At 41.4% G+C, this 11,717-nt stretch overlaps 1 protein-coding gene across 1 annotated transcript; it reads right to left on the bottom strand.

Annotated features, from left to right (window-relative positions):
* Nucleotides 1-706: 706 nt before the first annotated feature.
* On the bottom strand, nucleotides 707-10,701 carry LOC133615664 (uncharacterized). The gene is made up of 3 exons (XM_061974420.2): nucleotides 10,644-10,701; nucleotides 9,201-9,312; nucleotides 707-2,725 (listed from the first exon to the last, which is right to left on the bottom strand). Exon 3 carries the CDS (start codon nucleotides 2,701-2,703, stop codon nucleotides 1,360-1,362), a length of 1,344 nt encoding a protein of 447 aa, XP_061830404.1. The 5' UTR covers nucleotides 2,704-2,725; nucleotides 9,201-9,312; nucleotides 10,644-10,701; the 3' UTR covers nucleotides 707-1,359.
* Between the last annotated feature and the right edge of the window lie 1,016 nt (nucleotides 10,702-11,717).

Raw genomic sequence — 11,717 nt, forward strand, 5'->3', positions numbered from 1 at the left:
GCAAGTATGAACTTAGGTGTGTTTGAATGTATTTCTGAGCTATAAAATTGTTCATAACGTTTACTAAATGCTTCATTTATTTCAGTTGGATCCACAATATTTGCATCATTTTTTAAAGTAAGGTAGTTGTTTGATTTGACATTCCAGTACTTTACCAAGTTTTTCATATTGGTCATTGAATGTCTGTTTAAGTCCTTTATGGTCAGGGTGTGCTGTCCTGACTTAGCACACACACACACAGACAGGAACTGATGATTTGGCTTCTCCAATTTAGGAGTGCCTCATTTTTTTTAACTTGACCTCCTCCAGGAACTGCAGTCCTGTATAAGGAGGCTCGCTTGTAATAAAGCAACTTTTAGTTGAGTAAAGCGTCTCCGACGTCTGCTTTGATCCAGCCGCACTGTCGTGTCGCCCTTCTGTCCGGACCAGCAAGACAAGACCAAAAATACACATCAATTTCAAAATGAAACTGTTTTTATACTGCCAAACTTGTTTATATGTGAAGAATTGTATATATTCTTGATTTCCTAGTTTTTCTCAAAGCCAGAAAGTAGTTTAAAGTAGTGCTCTGAACTCAAAACACAAATTGTTCACTAGAATGAAGGGTGAATGCATTGAGTGAGCCACACCACAACATTACTGCGCTCTGCGGTGTAACGTAAGGTTAATTCAGTGGTACTGGCAAGTAAAAACACCACAAGACCAGAAGGTTTAAGAATGGTTTATTTGGTGCTCACCATCAGAACATACAATTTCAAATGCTACCATTCACCAAAAGAAAATCAAAAGGCCAAGGTTGTGGTGTACTGCATGGGAAAAAAAAAGAACAATATTCAAAATAAGCATGTTCAAAAATCTCTCCCACTATGGTAAAAAACATTTCCCCACCCAGGTGCAGCAGATTGTGTATAACTTGCATTTTCCTTTTTGTTTCTGCTTTACTGGATTCTGCCTTGGATTTTATAGCCAATTTCTGTCTCTTCGACTCCCTCTCCACTTCTAACTGATCCAAGTGCAGAAATCATAAAGAGTACAATCATTATTATTATCTAACTTAATTTATCTGAATAGCGATTCGTCATGAAATAACAAATATCTTGCTGTCATGTTGTTTGTTTCAAAATGATTGTAGGTCGGAAAAAACTAAGAAAAACAGAACATATTTTTAAAATATTTTTACAGAGATAAAAAAGACGTATTCCCGACTATGGACGGACAAATGACCTGCCTGCTAAAGGTGCAAATCAATAGAAGCAAGATGAAAGGCAATATTGGCTTGATAATGTATGAACTCCCTCCAATGGTTGCCATTAAAATTGTGGTCAACTATCCAACCATTGGAGGTGAATTTGAGACGTTTCAATGTTTCTTTTTATTCAAATCCACCTCCACGTACCTTTCTTCCAAGTTGTCAGTTTTTCTTTTACCAATTTTCACTGTAAAAGATATTGCTGCCCCTGTTGCTGCTACCCCTGCTGCTGCCTTTGCCACGGTCTTCACTACAGGTATGATGGCTGATTGAGCAACAGGGGCACTGGTCACACCAGCTGATGCAACTGCTGATGTGCTGGAAGATGTTCCCCAGAGAACAGGAACTATTTCTGCAGTTGCACCCGCAGCAACCCCGACACATGCACAAGCTACTACTGCAACACATCCTATTTTGCTAACTGTTTTGGCAGTTTCCTTAACACCCTCCATTGTACTATTATTAGCATTAAGACCGCAGTTAATGCCAACGTGGCCACCCACACCTGCACCGACCGCCGCCCCGACTGTTAATGCAGCTAGTCCTGAGGCAGCTGCTGCGACGGCTGCAGACCCTGCAAGATATGCCATGCCTGCAGCTGCTAAGGGGGCAGCCACGCCAAACGCAACCCCCAAAGCCACGCCTATAGCGGCACAAGCCACTACACACTTCAGCTTCTTCATCAGCTTCTCCCAGTCTGCAGTTGAGGGAGACGGGAGAGGGTTTCTCCCAGATGCGGATGGAGACAGACTATTGAAACTGACCATGCTGCTCTTCCTCTCCTCCTCCCGAAGGATGGCCTCTGCCTTTCTGAACATATCATTGGTATAAAACCCAGTTTCAGTTTTCTCCACCATCCTCTTCACTTTCATCAAGAGTTGTCCAACCTGTGCCACATTACCGGGGTCTTTATTGTTGAACAAGTGGTACCGGCCGCCACATTTTTTGATCAGACCTTTAAGGTCAGCCGGAGCATCTCTCAGGTATTCGTCAATGCTCCTCCCCTTAAGATCATCCCCTCTGGTAAAAAGAATCACAGTGTGAGATTTGAGGGCTTCCTCCCCAAATATCTTGGCTACATTTAGCGCAGCTTTGTTCACATCATCTGTATAACGGCCTATCGGCACCACCAAGAGAAAAGCATGTGGTCCTGGAGCAGAGAAAGCCAAACATTTAGCCATCTCAGTATTTATCTCATCCTCACTCATGCCAGTGTCCCCGAAGCCTGGTAGGTCAACCACCTTCACTCTTGTTGGTCTTTTCTGGTCACTGTCCAGTAGCCGCTCAGTGCTTCTCTGCTCACATGTACGGGTCACCGAGGAGAAGCCGACCTCTGACCGGAAGTGCTCGCGGCCCAAGATGGTGTTGCCAGACGCACTCTTGCCAACTCCTGTATTTCCCACCAGAACCAGCCTGAGTTCTTCAGACGTGGCCTTTATCTGTTGTTGTCCCATTTGTCCTTTAGTGGCGGCAAGACTGCAAAACAGAATTAAAAACTGATTTAAATGATTCATGTAACCCTCAAAAGTATATTGAGGACTTTGTTGTCCTTTGGAGGTAAATGTTTGTACATAATCTGCCATATTTAATTGAAAACATTTAGTTTCAAAAACATTGATACACAGAAAACTATTTTAGCTCAAAAGAGTAGATAGGACAAACATGTCTTCAGGGAGTTCAAAGTGGGTAAAAACATTTTGGATTCAAATGTTTTCTACTCTTAAACTTCACTCCAGTATAAAAAAGAAAACATGTCTATCCATTTTCTACCACCTGGGGGGGTTGGAGCCTATCGGCACAGCCCCAAGAGGCAAAATGGGCTAAAACCTCCAATGGGCTCACCACTTATGGGAGGGGCCATAGGGGCCGGGTGAAACGTGGCAGTCTGGTTCTCGGCTAAAGAAGCTAGCTCGAGGGATGTAGAACGTCACTTCTCTGCGTGGGAGGTGGAGAAGTTCCAACTGGATGTTGTCGGTCTCACCTTCACGAATGGCAAGGGTTCTGGAACCAGACTTCACGACAGGAGCAGGACCCTCTTCGACTCTGGAGTTTCAACCAGTGAGAGGGGACGTGCGGGAATGAAAATACTTGCTGATTTCCTTAAGGCTCTGGATGCTGTGAGGCTGTCTTGCCTGCCAATACTCTGCATAATTTCAAGGACATAAGGCCAGGGCCTCTGGATTGGCAGACTGGGGTGGTGGTTCCTCTCTTTAAAAAAGGAGGACCAGAGGGTGTGTTCTAACTATTGTGGGCTCACACTCCTAAGCCTTCCCGGTAATGTCTATTCAGGTATATTTAGGATGAGGCTACACAAGATAGTCACACCTTGGATTCAAGAGGAGCAGTGTGGTTTTTGTCCTGGTCGTGGAACTGTGGACCAGCTTTATACTCCAGCAGGGTACTTGAGGGTGCATGGGAATTTGCCCAACCAGTCTACATGTGTTTTGTGGACTTGGAAAAGGCTTTTGACTGTATCCCTCCGTAAATCCTGTGAAGAGTGCTCAGAGAGTATGGGGCATTGGACCGCTTAATAGTAGCATTCGGCTCTCTGTATGGTCTGTGTCAGAGCTTGGTTCGCATTGCTGGCAATAAGTTGGACCCGTTTCCAGTGAGGGATGGAATCCACCAGGGCGGCCCTTTGTCACCAATTCTGTTCATAACTTTTATGGCCAGAATTTCGAGGCACAGCAAGGGATCTGCTTTGGTGGCTGTTGCAGATGATGTGGTCCTGCTGGCTTCATCTGGGTGTGATCTTCAACTCTCATTGGATCGGTTCGCAGCTTAGTGTGAAGCGACTACGATGAGAATCAGCACCTCTCCTCTAAGTCTGAGACAATGGTTTTAACCCGGAAAAGGGTGGAGTGTCATCGCCTGCTTGCAGATGAGATGCTGCCCCAAGCGGAGGAGTTCAAGTACCTTGGGGTCTTGTTTAAATGTGAGTGTAGAGTGGATTGTGAGATCGACAGGTGGATCGGTCTGCAGTGATACGGACTCTGCACCGGTCTTGTGTGGTGAAGAGGGAGCTTATCCCGACAGTTAAGCTCTCACTTTACCACTCAATCTACATTCCTATCCTCACCTATGGTCACAAGCTTTGGGTTGTCGAAATAAGCTTCTACCGTAGGGTGGCCAGGTTCTCCCTTAGAGATAGGGTGAGAAGCTCTGTCATTTGGGAGGAGCTTAGAGAAAAGCCAGTGCTCCTCCACATGGAGAGGAGCCAGATGAGGTAGTTCGGACATTTGGTCAGGATGCCCCCGTAGGACACCTCCGTGGAAAGTTGTTCAAGGCACATCCGACCAGTAGGAGGCCACCGGAAAGACCCAGGACACTTTGGAGAGACTATGTCTCCCAGCGGGCCTGGGAACGCCTTGGGAGGAGATAGCTGGGGAGAGGGAAGTCTGGGCTTCTATGTAATAAAGTTCTGACACATTTATGAAGTAAATTCCAATTATATATACATCAATAATGACACATTTATGTAATATGTGAGGATGTTTGTGTTGTTGTCCCATTTGTCCCTTATATACTTGTGACTCACACATTATCCTTGCTTGCCGTGGTATGTGATTTTTGTTCCTGCTTTTGCTGCTACTGCAATACCTTCCTATGAAGCCACAACACTAAGTTTTGGTATTGAAAATGTAAAACAACTTGGTATTGTAGAAAAGGTTGCATGGACACTAAAGCAAGTACCGTATTTTCCGCACCATAAGCCGCCCTGGGTTATAAGCCGCGCCTTCAATGAACGGCATATTTCAAAACTTTGTCCACCTATAAGCCGCCCCGTGTTATAAGCCGCATCTAACTGCGCTAAAGGAATGTCAAAAAAACAGTCAGATAGGTCAGTCAAACTTTAATAATATATTAAAAACCAGCGTGATGTGGGCGCACACGGAGTCGTATATCAACATGGACGGAGCTGCGTGAAAAAAGCCACCCGGCCTCTTCGCGTAAACTTACCTTAACCACTCGCTCATCTTTTCTTCATCCATCCCTTCGAGTTAGCTTTTATGATGACGCCGGCTGGAAAGGTCTCTTTTGGCAAGGTCTTCCTTTTGAATATCACCATGGGTGGAAGTTTCTGGCCATTAGCATGGCAAGCTAGAACCACAGTGAAGGATGACTTCTCATTCCCTGTGGTGCGAATATTCACCGTACGTGCTCCCGTTGTATCCACAGTGCGGTTCACAGGAATATCAAAAGTCAGTGGAACCTCGTCCATGTTGATAATGTTCTCTGGCCGGATCTTTTTTTCAGCTATCTTGTTTTTACAATATGCACGGAAAGTAGCCAGCTTTTCTTGAAAGTCTTTAGGCAGTTGCTGTGAAATAGTCCGTGTGCGGATGGAGAGATTGCGTCTTTTCATGAACCGGATCCCTGTCGCTTAGTAGGAGCCATTTTGTGGTCTTTACAGATGTAAACACACAAAGGAAATGAAACGTACGGTAATATCCGCGCGCTTCTTCTTCTTCTACGCGGGCGGGTGGTTGCTTACAGTAGAAGAAGAAGCGCTTCCTCTTCTATGGGGGCGGGTGCTTACCTTGGCGGTTGCTTGCGTAGAAGAAGAAGCACTTCCTCTTCTACGGGGAAAAAAGATGGCGGCTGTTTACCGTAGTTGCGAGACCGAAACTTTATGAAAATGAATCTTAATATTAATCCATATATAAAGCGCACCGGGTTATAAGGCGCACTGTCAGCTTTTGAGAAAATTTGTGGTTTTTAGGTGCGCCTTATAGTGCGGAAAATACGGTATTGGTTGTTGAACTAAAAAATAAAGCACATTAAAAAAAAAAATGTTTTTGATGTATTTTGTCTCAATTGTTTTATTCAAGTCTTACAGGTTTTTATTTTCAACTTGCAGATTTTCAGATTCGGTTCTATTCCCCCCCACTTCCATCCTACTGTAGTCTGGTCTCATGCCCTCTGGTCTCATGCCAAGATGTGTCCAACGATAAGCTCAGAGGGTCAAAATATACAAATTGCATATTGTTTTTAAGACTGTACTGGAGAGGAGGCTACGCCGGATAGTCGAACCTCGGATTCAGGAGGAACAGTGTGGTTTTCGTCCTGGTCGTGGAACTGTGGACCAGCTCTATACTCTCGGCAGGGTCCTTGAGGGTGCATGGGAGTTTGCCCAACCAGTCTACATGTGTTTTGTAGACTTGGAGAAGGCATTCGACCGTGTCCCTCGGGAAGTCCTGTGGGGAGTGCTCAGAGAGTACGGGGTATCGGACTGTCTGATTGTGGCAGTCCGCTCCCTGTATGATCAGTGTCAGAGCTTGGTCCGCATTGTCGGCAGTAAGTCGGACACGTTTCCAGTGAGGGTTGGACTCCGCCAAGGCTGCCCTTTGTCACCCATTCTGTTCATAACTTTTATGGACAGAATTTCTAGGCGCAGTCAAGGCGTTGAGGGGATCTGGTTTGGTGGCTGCAGGATTAGGTCTCTGCTTTTTGCAGATGATGTGGTCCTGATGGCTTCATCTGGCCAGGATCTTCAGCTCTCACTGGATCGGTTCGCAGCCGAGTGTGAAGCGACTGGGATGAGAATCAGCACCTCCAAGTCCGAGTTCATGGTTCTCGCCCGGAAAAGGGTGGAGTGCCATCTCCGGGTTGGGGAGGAGATCTTGCCCCAAGTGGAGGAGTTCAAGTACCTCGGAGTCTTGTTCACGAGTGAGGGAAGAGTGGATCGTGAGATCGACAGGCGGATCGGTGCGGCGTCTTCAGTAATGCAGACGCTGTATCGATCCGTTGTGGTGAAGAAGGAGCTGAGCCGGAAGGCAAAGCTCTCAATTTACCGGTCGATCTACGTTCCCATCCTCACCTATGGTCATGAGCTTTGGGTTATGACCGAAAGGACAAGATCACGGGTACAAGCGGCCGAAATGAGTTTCCTCCGCCGGGTGGCGGGGCTCTCCCTTAGAGATAGGGTGAGAAGCTCTGCCATCTGGGGGGAGCTCAAAGTAAAGCCGCTGCTCCTCCACATTGAGAGGAGCCAGATGAGGTGGTTCGGGCATCTGGTCAGGATGCCACCCGAACGCCTCCCTAGGGAGGTGTTTAGGGCACGTCCGACCGGTAGGAGGCCGCGGGGAAGACCCAGGACACGTTGGGAAGACTATGTCTCCCGGCTGGCCTGGGAACGCCTCGGGGTCCCACAGGAAGAGCTGGACGAAGTGGCTGGGGAGAGGGAAGTCTGGGCTTCCCTGCTTAGGCTGCTTCCCCCGTGACCCGACCTCGGATAAGCGGAAGAGGATGGATGGATGGATGTAAATTGGTAGAATGTAGCTCGAGTGTTAGATTATTGTGCTTAAACAGCGCCTGTTGCTGGCGGTAGGTGGTAATGCAGGTTGCTGTAAGTGTGCCACGTCATTTTAATTGATCATCAAATGTTCACAGTCTGTTTATAGATTATATGTTGTAATTTATACATAACGATTGTTATTTGTTGTCAGCCCAAACTATACTTAAAGCGACAGTTTATAGCCAGAATTGCACTTTCAGTGTATTAATTGTATTTGAATGAGATGAGGTCCAGCTCATTGAACACACGTGGTGGTCAAGCAGCGTCTGTTCTCAATGGCTACTCGGCACCAATGCCTGCGTTGTATTCTGCTGTAGCAAACATTCACATCGCCAAAACGATACAAGTATCTTCAAGAAGGGTGTAAAAGTGCGACAATTTAGGAAACCACGACGACAAAGTGTCAAGGGAGCAGAGTTGAAGAAGGCGCAAGTTTACCGCATCGTTAAAAGTTTGATCCGCTTTAATATACTTTACTCGTTTAGTATTTCCCATTAAAGTATTATCTTTATATTTGTTTTTTCAACAAATAGAAACCAGAAAGTCAGAGTGAATGATACTTTGTCAGATAAAATACTTCTACGTCTCCCCTCTTGTTTATTTTGTAGACAAACGTGTCAGACCACATATATAATTACTGGCGATGATTGAGTAATTGTTACTTTGTTAAATGGATAAGCAGTTGAGGGTGTGGAGCTGACTGGTGCACTAGTTGGTCTACATGGACGCATTCCTCGCAAGTCCTATCATAAAATGCAAGCTTAGCCGAGCAACAAGGATGCATATTTATCCGGGAGAGTCCAGATACCAATTTCCTTGACCCAGTCACACACAAATAAGTTGTGGACCTCCATTATTTTCAGAGTTTTCACCTGTTCTGTCGTGTAGAATCACGTCAGATCGACAGAACCAAAGTATAAGGATCTATTCCATTGCACAGCTGGATTTGATGCTGGCATCTGCTTTTTCCAGGAAGATCTAGTTCCCTTTGTTTAGTCAGATAGTTCCCACGCTGCTTGCTGCACAACAGACATCTTGACTGTTGTGCAGCTGGTTCTCACTTCCGGGAAGAAGTCACTTTGTCAAAATACAAGCAATAAAAGGTCATTTGTCATTTTGATCTATTCATTTGATTGAACCCAAACCCTACTTTTCAGTATTTTACTCTTTTGTAAGATAGTTTGCTTTTATTTGAGAGACATTATGTCAATGCTGTGTAGTCTTTCCTTTGTTATTGGTTTCGCTTATGGTGCCAAAAACGATACAAGAGAAAAAAAACACTTCAAAGCCTCAATGTGTATTTCAAGGATCAATATGAAGTTTCCTTCATATGTATAAAACCATATTTTACCATCAATTCAACTTTTTTTTTAATGTACCTTACATTTAAGTTGTTCTACTTTTCCTTACCAATTTTTATTAGTTACACTCAAACTATTAATCAAAGCAAAAGAATATGAATCAAAGCTTCTTTCTACCTTCGGGTACAAAGAAAGAAATATGACCTTGAACTTGAACTTTGATTAATGGTTGCATCACTAGAAAGTATAACAAACATCATGTTATGAAACACAAATATTATACATCATAATTAAGGGTGACAGTTATCTCATAGCAGTTAGCTGGTCAAGATTAAAGAGTGATGAAAACTACCTGAAGAAGTTTCTAGTTAGTTGTCCGCTCCAAGAGGCAAACTTTTGCTGGTGTGAAGAGATTGGAAGGCAGACGGAGAATGAGGAGACTTTCACTGGAAGAAGAATCCTCTCTGTTGAAAGTTAAAAGAGTCATTGAATGAAAAGTCAAATCAAATCAAGCTTTATTTATAAAGCACTTTTCATACATAAAAGAAATGCAAAGTTAAAAACAATACCCCGGTGACCCATATTCCCCATTATCACGTACGTACGCACGGACACACATACCAAACACAAACACACACAACATACACACATATGCAACTATATGGACCAATGATTGCATGGCTGAGTACAGAGGAGCCAGGTGAGTAAACACTATCACATCTGCACCAGGAGGTCATCAGACCATGGCCACCAGGACCCTGACACAAAGCACGGCCCATAACCCCTGAGGCAGATGGATCATCTGAGGAGCGTTGGAAAATAAAAATAATACAACTTGTAAAATAGTAAGAAGCATGTGTAGAAATAAACAATAAAATAGAAAATACATTTAAAAATATATATATATTTATATCTATATATATATACATATATATAAATATACATATATATAAATATACATATATATATATATATATATATATATATATATATTTATATCTATACATATACATGAATCCAGATGGATCTCTAATACAATCCCCAAAGAGGGCACTTTAAGTTGATGATTACTTCTATGTGTAGAAATCTTTATTTATAATTGAATCACTTGTTTATTTTTCAACAAGTTTTTAGTTATTTTTATCTTTTTTTCCAAATAGTTCAAGAAAGACCACTACAAATGAGCAATACTTTGCACTCTTATACAATTTAATAAATCAGAAACTGATGACATAGTGCTGTATTTTACTTCTGTATCTCTTTTTTTCAACCAAAAATGCTTTGCTCTGATTAGGAGGTACTTGAATTAAAAAAAAATTCAAAGGGGGTACATCACTGAAAAAAGGTTGAGAACCACTGGTGTAGTTGGTGAGTGACATCCTGGACTATTGTGTTTGCCAGTCGAGTGATGGACCTGTGGTTTAAATCTGAAATGTTGGGTGTGGGTAGGCCGATGATTTTAGCTGCAATGTTTGTAATGCGTGTGAGTTTGGTCCGGTTAGTTACAGAAAGCATGGTGAAAAAACATGTGTATATATATATATAGTACTTTATTGTATATATTTATATATATACTGTATATATATATATATATATATATAGCTAGAATTCTCTGAAAGTCAAGTATTTATTTTATTTATATATATATATGTATATATATATATATATATATATATATATATATATATATAAAGAAATACTTGAATTTCAATAAATTCTAGCTGTAAATATACTCCTCCACCCAAGTCAAGCATTTAAAATGCATTTGTTAAATAATGTTACCTTAGTGACTTACATTTACTGCCAGCATGTTGTTGTTCTTCTTCTTCTTCCTTCTTTCATTTCTTTTAATCTAATGGTGCCTTTCTTCTGCTTCTTCACTCCTTTATAGTCCCAGCACATGAAGTTGCCAGATGGGAAATGACACATTATCGCAACAGACGCTTATTTTGTCATGTTTTGAGGAATATTATCGTACATACCAAATTAAACCTTGCGCCAGACCACCTGTTACAGTAAAAACTTTACCACAGAATACTTTTATTGCAGGTTTATGTCTTAATAAACCCATAATGTCGCCAAAAGAAGCTCCCCACCTTTCTGTAAAGAGTCACGTGAGTTTGTGTTTGCTAATATCATGTTTGTGTTTGCTAATATCATGTTTGTGTTTGCTAATAGCCATGTGTCGAACACTTACAATTATTGTACCTTTTTGGTTTTATTTTAACGATTGTTTCAATGAGGGTCTGAAATAGTCATAAAATTACACAGATTATCGTACGTCTGGCAACGCAGATATGGCCAATACCAGGAAGTGTCGGTATAGCTGCATGATACTTTGCTATTTCTATTCTCTATATTTATATATTTATATTCTCTATATTTATATATTTATATTCTCTATATTTATATATTTCTATTTTCTATACTTATATATTTCTACTCTCTATATTGATATATTTATATTCTCTATATTTATATTCTCTATATTGATATATTTATATTCTCTATATTTATATGTTCTATATTTATATTCTCTGTATTTACATATTTATATGTTCTATATTTCTATTCTCTATATTTATATATTTATATTCTCTATATTTATATATTTATATTCTCTATATTTATATATTTCTATTTTCTATACTTATATATTTCTATTCTCTCTATTTATATATTTCTATTTTCTATATTTATATATTTATATTCTCTCTATTTATATATTTATATTTTCTATACTTATATATTTCTACTCTCTATATTGATAAATTTATATTCTCTATATTTATATTCTCTATATTTATATATTTATATTCTCTATATTTATATGTTCTATATTTATATTCTCTGTATTTATATATTTATA

Source organism: Nerophis lumbriciformis, linkage group LG22, assembly GCF_033978685.3.
Source record: "Nerophis lumbriciformis linkage group LG22, RoL_Nlum_v2.1, whole genome shotgun sequence".
NCBI classification, from domain to species: Eukaryota; Metazoa; Chordata; class Actinopteri; order Syngnathiformes; family Syngnathidae; genus Nerophis; species Nerophis lumbriciformis.